Source organism: Poecilia mexicana, unplaced genomic scaffold, assembly GCF_051168715.1.
Source record: "Poecilia mexicana isolate PSO_F unplaced genomic scaffold, ASM5116871v1 scaffold_22, whole genome shotgun sequence".
In the NCBI taxonomy this organism is placed as follows: domain Eukaryota; kingdom Metazoa; phylum Chordata; class Actinopteri; order Cyprinodontiformes; family Poeciliidae; genus Poecilia; species Poecilia mexicana.
This window is the reverse complement of record NW_028263391.1, coordinates 21,005,574-21,016,924: the sequence shown is the minus strand read 5'-3', so window position 1 is coordinate 21,016,924 and position 11,351 is coordinate 21,005,574. Positions and strand designations below refer to the sequence as shown.

Below are 11,351 nucleotides of genomic sequence, written 5' to 3'. Positions count from 1 at the left end.
ATAACACTTCCTTACAAAGTTATTTGACCTTATAAAGTGTTTAAAATACGGGTGGTCTTTATAAGTCTATGAAAAACAATGCAGCCATAAGGAAGTAATTATTACCGTATATTTAACCCTTAACAAATAAACCAACTTTTATCACATTTAAAGTGAAATGCCTTTTGATCCAGTTATGAAACTCTTTCCAAAAAATATTCATAACGTTTCAAGGGGGAAAAAATGTTTTTGCTAACAAATCATAGGAATTGGTATTTGTTTTTACAAAAAGTTGTTACAACAGTAAACTTCATACATAATTTTTAAATGGATTTTTTTACTTTTGTTAGAGTGGAAAGGTCCTGGTTTATTATTTTAAAGCGATAGTGTCATAATTAAAAAAAATAGAGCTTCTTAACTAAGCCAGTATAGACTGTGATAAAGAAATCAGGATCATCTATAAAAAGGAGTTCAAATAACATCCTGTCATGAAAATAATTGAATGTTTATGAGAATTGCGTGGTAACCTCAACCTCACACCTACTTGGATCAAACACTATCTTGGAACGTCTGTCATCTTTGGATGAGCTCTTTGATATGATTGGCTGCCTAACCCGGAAGCGCATCTTGTTTGAACGTTTGGATCAATTTGATTGGTGCGTTTCATGACTTTTAAATTCCAAACGGCTGCGTATGCTCCAGACACTGGAGAGGGATTTTCAAATAAATAGTAGTCAGTATTTACTGCTGATACTACCGTTAATACATCCAGAAAAGGTCTTGTCGTTTCAAACTGAGTGATCAGTATTGTTCAGGTAGGTGGTGAATTTTGACCTTATCTTAATTCAGTGTGTAACGGGTTTGAATTGTTTTCTCAGTTTAAACTGGTTGTAGTTTTTCCGTTAACAGTTAGCCTAATGCTAACTGTTCTTGACGATGTCTTTGTTAATGTAAAAAAACTTTTACTTTACACCGTGTTGAAGCTTAACGTGAATGGATGTTAGTGGTAAAATGTACCGTAAAAGTATTTATAATTAAACAGAGAGGAAAACATGAGATCGTTCAGCTGATGTGATTCACATGCTAACAGCTACATGACTTCACAATCAATTTTCAGGGTTTCAGTCTGCAGTCATATCAGTACGCCTGTTTTTTTTTATTTTTTGACCCATCTTTATCATTGGAATAAATGGTAAAAGTGAGATATTACTGTATCTTAGAATAAATCTAATTTTTATGTGTGTTAAACAGAAGATTAAAGTAACTAAAACTTAAAAGATTTGCTGAAGGTGAACATTGTGTTTAGGATAAGCGTTTTGTCCTTGTATTTCTCAGTGATAATTTCAGTTGCTGTTTGAGATGTATGTCAATCTATTGAAAGTTATTTTTGTTGCGTAGTTACATGTTTTTTTCCCCTGAAATTGAATGTTATCCGTTTAGTTTAAGTAATGATATCAGTGCCACCTGGTGGTCATATCGTGGCAATGCAGTTTTATTATTTTTTAACCTCAACAATAAGTTAGAATTTCACTTTTTGGTGATGTATTAAACTAATTAAATTTTAGTTTAATTTCTGTTTTGCAAACGGCTACACTAAAACAGTTTTGGTCTTCTTGTTTTTGTTTTCTTTATTGCCCTTATCACATAAACTGCACACCCATCCCCCAGGCTATTTTGTGAATCAGTTCAGATGCTTCATAAACAGCCTTTCTTCATATCCAAAACCTTCTGACATCTCCATTTATCAACTCTACTTTCTAACTAAATGGCTTCATATTTAACTTTTTATAATTGGGTGATACCAAAATATCCAGACCTATTGCACAATTTGAGAACCACAGCGTCAGGCTACCATACAAAAACATTTTCCTATCTTAACTTGATTATATTTTCTTTCTTCTCCTGAAAACAACCAAGTCACAAATTGTGTTCTCTTTCATTTCCTTAAAAATAAAAATGGTCTTCAAATCAAACACAACAGTGCGGCCTCAGTTTCTTTACTGACTACAGGATCACTGTGTTGTCACGAGCCTCAACAGGAAGAGTCTTATCATCTGCATGCAGCTTTCAGAGTGACGCCTCACGCAGAGTGGCGTTAAATCCCCCATGAAACGTCATTTTGCTTCTTCTTCTCTAACAGGATGAATTCTGTGGATGCCAAAGAGAACTCTGCGGTCATCCCAGCAGGAAAGCACAGCAGCTTGTCTCAGGACATATTTTCCCTGGATCAGCCCACAGGGAGGCCGTCCATCCTGCGTCAGACGGAGAACCTGCCCAGTAAGACCATGCCGAGGGACTCCAAGGTACAGAACTGTTAGTTAATTCATCGAGCACAGCATGCAACTTCAGATCTACGAGTTATGAACGCAGTCAGGTTTAAAATGATGTTTTTTAATAGATTTTGCAGCAGGTGATGATACTTCACTGACTAAATGGTTTTGTTCAGGTTTCTTTTCAGACCCCCAGAAGAGATCCGGTGACTAGAAGGATTCTTTCCCCCAGCAGCTCCGTCGTTATGCCCAGTGTGGACGAGAACATGAAAGCCATCGGCTCCTATAATTTGGAGAAATCGGAGTAAGAAATGGATTATGAATTTGAAAAGAAAAAGTAACACCAAGTCTGTCACATTAACAAACTTTACTGGTTGATGATTTGTCCCAGAAATTATTAGGATAAAATTGTAAACTTAGACACTATTTTCAAGTCATATAATGGCATGATAATAATGCAAATTCACCTTTTTTGAGACTAATAAATTAAATATTTTTACACAAGTCACAAGTCTGCACTGGAACTGGAAGATGCTTTCAATATCCATAATAAAACAAAACAACCAAAAGCAATAAATAAAACAGAAACAAAACTCACTTACACCATCTGTTCTATGCGCTGTTTTAATTATGACGTTCTTTGCAAGAATACAATACTTTGATTAAAAATGAAGCTTAAAAAAACAACTAAAATATAAATAAAACAATGTCTCTGAAAATAAAGTTGTCCTTAAAAAATATTTGTAATCATAACGGAAATTATCAAGTTAATTTTAACTGATTATTTGCGACAGGCTTAAATAACACCTTTTTTTTTTTTTTTCCAGCACCCCACTACATGAACCAACTGAACCTCCAAAACAAGGTAATTTATCTGAGAAATAAACTATTTACCTTATTCCTTAGTCCTGTGTATAAATCAACCGATAATAAATTTGCTCTCCCATCAGATCCGTCATCGTTTCCTGACGACAACATGCCGATTCAGAGCAGAGGCGGCTACCTGCTGGATTTTGATAACCTAGACACCATGAATCCCTTCCAGGGCTCCAAACAGATGCCGGTGTCTCCCGTCAGGCCTGCCGATGATCCCAGCGAGGCCCGGCAGACGCCCACAGAGGAGCCGGGAGCCGAAGCCTTGCTGGACGACACGCTGCCCTTCACACAGTCCATGGAAAACTCGCTGGCGGACGTCTCCACAGAGAGCAGCGTGGTCATCGTGAACGTGGCGACGGGAGAAAAGGACGTCATGTCGGCTACGCCTGACGAAAAGCAACCTGATGAAGTGTCTGCAAGCTCTGGTCAACGGGAAGCATCGGGCAGTTTCACCGAGGACGCCTCTCTTCCAGCAAAGGGATCCTACAAGCTGGATTTTGACAACCTCGACACAATCGACCCTTTCCAGTCCGGAGGCTCTAAAATCCAGAACTCACCTGTTGGAGTTGGAAAAAAGGTGGCCGATGACGATCCACCTGCAGAGGAAAGCAAACTTGCTGAAGCTCCTGACGAGGAGAAAATCCTTCCTCCACAGGGGCAGATCAAACTCGAGTTCAACTTCAGCGATGGCGCCGAAGTCAAGCGGAAGCCGCCGCCTAAAAAGCTCGGCAAGAGATCCACCGATGGAAAACGTAAAGAATTAAAACCGGCGTCTGATCCTAAACCATCCGAAGAGTCCGCTGGGAAAGCCGGACCCAGTGACGCTGCTGACGCTCCGATTCCCAAAACTTCCTACTCCTTCGACTTTGAGAAGTTCGATGATCCGAATTTCAATCCATTCGGCACCAAAACGAGCATCGCCGACTCTCCAAAGAGCAGCGGCGTTCCCAGCGGCGTTCCCAGCAGCATTCCCAGCCCCGTGCAACAGGAACCGGATCCCACAGAACAAATAAACAATCCGGAGAAACAGGAAGCTGCATCATCGGAGAAGTGAGTAAATCTGTTGCAGGTCCTTGAAATCCTGAAAAATCCTTGAATTTCAATAAAGTGTTTGATATTCAAATTCCACTGTTATAAAATGCAATTATATGTTTGATTAAAAGCCTAAATTTATTAGTTATTTACAGTTGAAACCAAATATTTTCACACACCAAATAAAAATTCACAATTTTTTTCTTACTGTCTGAAGTTAAAACAAACTTTTTTTTAAAATTTATTTTAGCCCAGTTAGAATTACCAAAATTAGTTATTTGTTGGATGCCAGAAAACTTACAAAGAAAACATTTTCTGTAACTCTGGCCTTGATCTGAGTTGTTTTGTTATTTTTTTCCCTGCAGGGCTGCAGAGATTTTGCCTCATGAAGCCTCGGTGAGCAGAGATTCAGTTTGTTGCAGCTCTCAAACTTCCTTCTCTCTTTGCTTATTTACACAAACTTTAATTCCCCTTAAATGTCAGCTGGGAGATGGCGTGGCATCAGAGAAAGATCTGGAAGGTGAATGCAGGAGCCGGAAACCCCAGGTTCCTTTCGAGCATCAGATGAGCCCTCTGGACTCCAATGAAGAGTTTGTTCCTGGAAGCATGTGTGAGTGAAAGCTGCTGCTCTCCTGATGCTGGAAATCTGTCGGATCCGTATTTGTTCTAACTTTACTGCTGCTCTCTTCCAGTCATGGCCAACGACTTTGATGGGCAGATTGATTACCTGGAACAGTTTGGCTCCAGCAGCAGTGTAAGTACGGCACGGTAGCTAAATTATCTGCATTTCTGCTGTGAAGATATTTAAACGTTTTTTTGTCCCTGAGCAGTTTAAGGAGTCCGCACTGAGGAAGCAGTCGTTGTACCTAAAGTTTGATCCGCTTCTGAGAGAAAGCCCAAAGAAACCTGCAGGTCCTGCTGCTCAGCTGCTCTCTGCTGCCCCTGCTGGCCTTTCTGCATGGTACGCTTGTACTGCTGTCTTCATTTATGCTGATTTGTTGCCAATGGATACTAGAGGAGACCCTTGCATACATTACACCACCCATAAGCATCTGAAAATATTTTATTTATCAATAAAATATTGATAAATACAAAACAAGGGTTACAAGCAATACTTGTAACCCTTGTTTCATTTAAAAATGTAGCCAAACAAATTAAGCTAAAGATGAATATCCCTTTTTAGTCCACTTGAGTCAAACTGCAGTTTGTTTGTCTAGAAAGTTCGGTTTGTTTTGCAAAGGTGTGGACATGAAATCAAACTGATGCGATTCCTGGTCCGCCTGAAAACCTCGATCTCTGTTCGGATGAAGTGAAATTTGATGCAGTTCAATCTGTATGTGAAAGCCAGGCGGACTGGAGACTGCTCCAAAAGCAGGAAGTGAACTGCAGTGCAGGGCATTGTGGGTAGAAACAACCAAAACAAACGTGAGAGTCGAACATTGGTGGCAGAAATCGCACAACCACTAAAATCTGACCCTGCTTCATTATTGTTTACGTTTACTGAGGAAGAAATTTCTAAAGTAATGTCGTCTTCAGAGGTTTTGGTGCCATTTTCTTCAGTGGTAATTGTTGCAGCGCCCCCAGAGGCGGGGAGGGGAACATATGTTTCAAAAGGTTTGGTTTGTTTGACACAGAGAACAGCAGCAGCTGAAAATGTAACAAAAGTTGCAATTTTGGTCCCGAATCAAACTGAGTCTACTGGACTATCAGGTGTGAAAACACCCCAACTCTGCTGCCAAACATTATTTTACGTGAGAGACGTCTGCTGTGGAAATTATCCTTAACAGAGTGAAGAGAAACTGTTTCAAAAACCAGAGAGAGGATACATTTTCTCTGTCAACATTTATTGTCAGGCTTTGCAGCGTCAGACTCTGAAAGCGGTTTGTTTGACAATCTACTTGGTTACAAAGTGGATTGCAAGCACAAACGTCTTCTTTCATACGGGAAATTAAACATTCAAGGACGTTGGTGGGAGTGCATAGCAGACAAACGAGAAACGATTAAATAACTCTATTGTAATACAGAGTTCATAAAACTTTCCCATGAGCAAAACCCATAACACTGCTTGCTACATGCTGATTCACTCATATTCACTGTAACCTTAAAATTTTCCATCCCACATCTACACTGTAACTTTTAGAACAAACCTTAGAGACTTTATGTTAAAATCAGCTGCAGCGTTTACCCTTAAAGGTAAAAGCTTCAACATGTAGGTGTGGTTCAGGTTACAGAAGTTCTGGAATGTCCCAAGGGAAGATTTATAGGAACCCTGTGAGTTTCGTCTGCTATTTAAAGGGATCCTGCTGTAGCTGAATGACCCTGACCTTTATAGAGTTATGTGTTGCTAAAATAAAAGCAGAAATGTTGTCTTTAAATGACATGCGGGAAGGATTTTGTCAGCTTGTTGAAGTAAAATCAGGGTTTTAATGAGCTGGAGCGCCGACATTGTGGGTTTTAAAGGTGGCAACAGTTTGAAATGGGCAACTTTTTCCATAAAGGTTAAAATATATGTGGGAAGGAGCAGTTTTATTAAAGGCTTGGCCAAATTAAACTGGTTTATGTGAGAAAAAGGGAATTAAATGGCCGGGCTAAAAATGCTGCATGATGATATTAATATCAGCCTCTAGGAAAAATGAGCATCAAGCAGTTTATGGTTGGAGTGATTTTAGTTCAGAAGCATTGCTATGATGTGCTGAAGTGTCGGAAAGAGTAGGAGCTTCTTAAAGAGACGGAGGCCAATTTTAAAACTAAAATTATTTTGAGTTATGCTCATTTTTAACAACTGAACATAATATACTTTACTTCTATAGCACTTCGTGTCGGGAAAATGCATGATAGCCGTCCTTTAACCTGCCAAGTTAGGAGAGAACTTCTTCCACAACATTCAGTTTCTTTTAGACATTAACATGATAATTACCTTACAGGTTCAGTGAAGCAGAGAAGGAGTCAGCCGAACAGAAAGATGTTTTCAAACTGGTGGAGGACGCAGCGGCTGCAGTGAGTCTGAATCCGAGTCAAACAGTTTGGTGTCGGAGCTCCTGCCTGGTTCTCATCCGTCTCTTCTTCTGGCTCTCAGCCTCCAATCCTGCAGAGCCTCATCCCTCCGTTCCCCAAACCTGCAGAGGAAGCCATCATAGAGGTTCTGAAGTACAGCCAGCAGGACATGGATGCTGCCATCGCCAGGGTGCAGGCAGAGGTTTGGATTTTTATGCCACTCTGGTTCTGTTTTCACTCATTAATCAGATTTAATGTGAAGATAATAAAAGTTACTTAAACTTTTTCAAACAGGCCAAGGAGAAAGAGGATCAGTGGAACGCCAAGGTTAAAAAGCTGCAAGACGATGGTCAAGAAATGAGGTGAGCTTTGAATGCTAACTTTACGTTTTTTGCTTTTACAAACTTTCTCAGCTGCTTGGAATTAGTTTTAATGATATTTAGGTCTAGAAAAATAAAATGTTAAGTTTTGCTACTCAAGTCCTTCTGCATCTTTATCTACTTTGAAATATGGTAAATACATTGATAGTACAGTAACCACAACAAGCTGTGTAATTAAATATGAATGAAAAAAATTATAATATTCATTATTGCTCTACAAATGTTTTAATTCAGCTTAAAAATCAGAATAACTTGAAATGACAAACATGATTACTTCTGCCATTTCTCAGATTCCCTTTTATTACATTTTGAACCTTATTCTGTATCGTTTCTTTTAAAATCATTTTTAACCAAAATGTTTTTTGTTTGTTTTAATTTGAACTTTTTGGTCTCTTTTAATTTTTTTAAGATATTCTTTTTTGGGGTTGGGAGGTAAAGTTGTACATAATTTTACAGCGTATTATCAAAATGCTCCTCTCTTTATTTTCTTCACTTTTACGGATTTTAAAGTAGTTATTTTAATTAAGGGCCACTTATAAAAACCACTTTGGATTTGTTATTATTCATAGAACATGAGGATGGTCAAACTGAACTATCTGAACTCTAATTTCATGTAAAATCTTCTTCAATAGAAAAGTAATGGCAGAGTTTGAGCTGCTGATTGCAAATATGAATGGTGAGTTTATATAAAGCACATCTGATTTATTCCTCTGGTTTTTGTTTTCCTTAAAAACCCTAAAAGTATTTTATTTTTCCTCTTGAATAAATTAGTGAGTCAGGAGAAGGAGCGGGAGGAGGCGCAGAAGAAGCTCAGCCAGGCTCTGATGGAGAAGGATCAGGTGTCTGGCGACCTGAACGCCATGGAGCGGTCGCTGGGCGAAATGTTCAAGAGGCTGGAGAAGTACAAGGAGGTGGTGGAGGGCTACAAAAAGGTCCGATTCTCAGAGGAACGCTGCCATTTTGGTTCTGGATGGGAGCAAAAAGAAACGAATAAAATCCTTTTTCTTCCTCTGCCAGAATGAAGAGACGCTGAAATCCTGCGCGCAGGATTACTTGGAAAGGATAAAAAAGGGCGACCAGCGCTACCAGACGCTGAAGGCTCACGCCGAGGAGAAGATCAACCTGTAAGACGCCAAAACTCGGATTTGGTTTTAGCTGCGCATTAGCAACTAACTATTATTTTGGTTATTGATTAATCGATTACAAAAATTCATCAGATTTCTTCATTTAAACTTTCTTTTTTACAATATTGGAAATACTTTTAAAGATAAAATATCAATTCCCCTTTTAAATAAGAAAATATTATATTGCCTAAAATAATATGGCGTTTGTATTTTTTAGTTGCAGATGCATCCTTTGCTTCAAGTAATCTTCTAGCATTTTAAAAGTATTATGGCGTATTCGGGCCATCATGGATGGAAATAAAACAAAAAAAAACTTGGAAATTTGACTTTCAAAAGTATTTTGTAGCAAATTTTAGATTTTCCAAACTGAATTTTTCAAGATTTTTTTCCCTAGATAAGTTCTGAGATTAGTGTCTAAATTTGAGTTTTTATTTGTATTTATTTCATCTACAGTAACACACCATCGTACTAGTATTTTGTAGTTGAGTAGTAATTGCAGCTCTTTTTTCTTTTTCTTGTTTTTTTTTTCTTCTTTTTTCAGCAAACGGCCTCTTTTTTAGTTTATATGGTTCAGTGAACAAATGATTACCAAATTGGTTGGCTATTATTTCAGTAGGCCATTCATCACCGTTAATCTAATAAATAGTTTTGGCTGTAGAGACTAAAATTTACTTTGTTTTTTTAGCGCAAATGAGGAAATTGCTGAAGTTCGATCGAAATATAAGGCGGAGGTTTCGGCTCTTCAGGCTCAGCTGCGGCGGGAGCAGCTGAAGACTCAGTCGCTGGAGAAAAGCCTTGATCAGAAAGTGAGTGATCATCAGTGTGAACTGATTTATATATATATTTTTTAAAAATTTAAAAATCTACATGTCAATTTGTTTCAGGAAAAAGAAGTGGAGGAGCTCACCAAGCTCTGCGACGAGCTAATATCCAAAGTGCAGAAAGGTTGAGCTCAACTCTAAATACTTTTTGTTTCTGCTTCACTTTTGTTTGTTCTTTTTTGTGTTTTAATAGACTGTATAATAAAGACACTTTACAAATTTCAATATTTTCTCTAAAGTCTCATTTTATTTAAGCAGGCACCACTAGAGGGCAGTGTTCTGCTCCACTTGTAACACGTATCCAGTAGTTATGGACGCCGATGTAACATTAGAGCATCGTTATAGTTTTCGGTGTTCGCCGTTTTGTCCCGTCATCTGTCTGGAGCCAACGCTGGTTCCTGCAACTAAACAACACAAAGCTCCCCTTCTTCCCTGAGCAATCACAGGCTCCTGTCGCATCACTCCCACAGCGGCACAATGCGCTTCCTGAATGGTGAAAGGAAACCCTACCTAGATGGGACCTGAATGAGGCTGGAGGGGGAGAAGATGCTGCAGGGTCGGTCGGTGTACACGTCAGTCATCTAAAGAGCCACCGTGAGACTAGAACCTGTGTCTGGACACGACCGACCCGGCACTCACCCACACACACTTTAACCCACTCAAAGGGAGACAGGACACCGGGGCAAACCCTGACATGAATCCCATTCTGCACCCCTAACCAACAGGAACAGATTCACAAGCGAATCCTAGTTTTTTTTTGTTTTGTTTTTTTAAAGGTTCTTTCAGTTATTAAATTTAAAAACTAAAAGTTTGATGTGGATTTGTTACCACAGTGTAACCAGGTCACGTGATTATCTGTTTTATGGATAAAGCAGTGCAATTCTGTTTCTCTTGTAATTAGAATAAAGCACAAGACTAATATAAAAGATTCTTAAAACTACAGCTAACTTTTACAAACTTAAAACTGTTACCATTGCTGTATTTCCATTACAAACATGTACAAAACTGTTGATACTCCACTAAAGCTGAAAAAACACAATTCCGCAATTACAGCGTTTCCATTAAACAAGAAATATAATTAGAATCACACATGAATAAATTTAGGCGTTTTATCCAGTAGTAGCATCCGGTTGTTGATCACATGACCCTTCGCAAAGTAATTTTGAAACTACCTCATCAGCGCCAAAAAACGATCTTTTCACATTATTTGACATAAAGCAAATTTCCTTTTGAAATATCAAATTCCTCAATTTTAAGGCTAATGTAAAGGCAGGTCATGTCACAGTAATTTCCATTTACATATTTTGAAATAGGGATGTTGTAAAATATTTTAGTAATGAGTAATCTATTGATTATTCTTATGATGATCAAGTAATCAGATAAGAGATAAAATAAAACATGGGTAAATCTAACATAACAGCTGTATTACTATTGGATAGCAATGTCAGTCAAAATTTTCACGTTTGAGCTTCCCTAACAATAACTTTTCTGTATTTTAGAAAATTAACCTGTAAGAATAGCTCACTTTATAAGTTAACCTGGAGAAAAGTAATACAAAAATCTGAAATTATATTCAATTTAATAATAAAGAGGCAGGCTCACAAATACGCTCATAAAAAATGTCTGTACTCCAGCTTTTGGTTTATGTATTAATCTTCAGTTTAACAGACGAACTGTCACCTTGCCCAGACATTTATATCTCTTGTGTTCATGTTAGCGACAGATTTGATGCCATAGTTGGTAATACAGAAACATCTACCAGTTACGTACCGTCACGATGCGCTCTGCCACACATTTATGACCGGGATAATATGAAATTTATTTTTCCGGTTTGTCCGTTAAGCTACACATCTAAAACACAGCCGCCAGCAGTCT

At 38.3% G+C, this 11,351-nt stretch overlaps 1 protein-coding gene across 1 annotated transcript; it reads left to right on the top strand.

The window, feature by feature from the left end:
* Positions 1 to 653: 653 nt before the first annotated feature.
* Positions 654 to 9,701, top strand: tacc3 (transforming, acidic coiled-coil containing protein 3). Its single transcript, XM_015007712.2, has 17 exons — positions 654 to 794; positions 2,120 to 2,282; positions 2,426 to 2,553; positions 3,077 to 3,114; positions 3,200 to 4,175; positions 4,523 to 4,553; positions 4,641 to 4,767; positions 4,850 to 4,911; positions 4,988 to 5,118; positions 7,082 to 7,154; positions 7,234 to 7,353; positions 7,446 to 7,513; positions 8,164 to 8,207; positions 8,303 to 8,463; positions 8,549 to 8,655; positions 9,341 to 9,461; positions 9,540 to 9,701. Exons 2-17 carry the CDS (start codon positions 2,121 to 2,123, stop codon positions 9,603 to 9,605), a joined length of 2,415 nt encoding a protein of 804 aa, XP_014863198.2. The 5' UTR covers positions 654 to 794; position 2,120; the 3' UTR covers positions 9,606 to 9,701.
* Positions 9,702 to 11,351: the final 1,650 nt, after the last annotated feature.

Bases quoted from the DNA above. Each gene is read 5' to 3' on its own strand.
- tacc3 (XM_015007712.2), top strand. From the start codon at position 2,121: ATGAATTCTGTGGATGCCAAAGAGAACTCTGCGGTCATCCCAGCAGGA. The intron at 7,514-8,163 runs GTGAGCTTTGAA...CTTCTTCAATAG, and splicing joins GACGATGGTCAAGAAATGAG to AAAAGTAATGGCAGAGTTTG. The intron at 8,656-9,340 runs GTAAGACGCCAA...TTGTTTTTTTAG, and splicing joins GCCGAGGAGAAGATCAACCT to CGCAAATGAGGAAATTGCTG.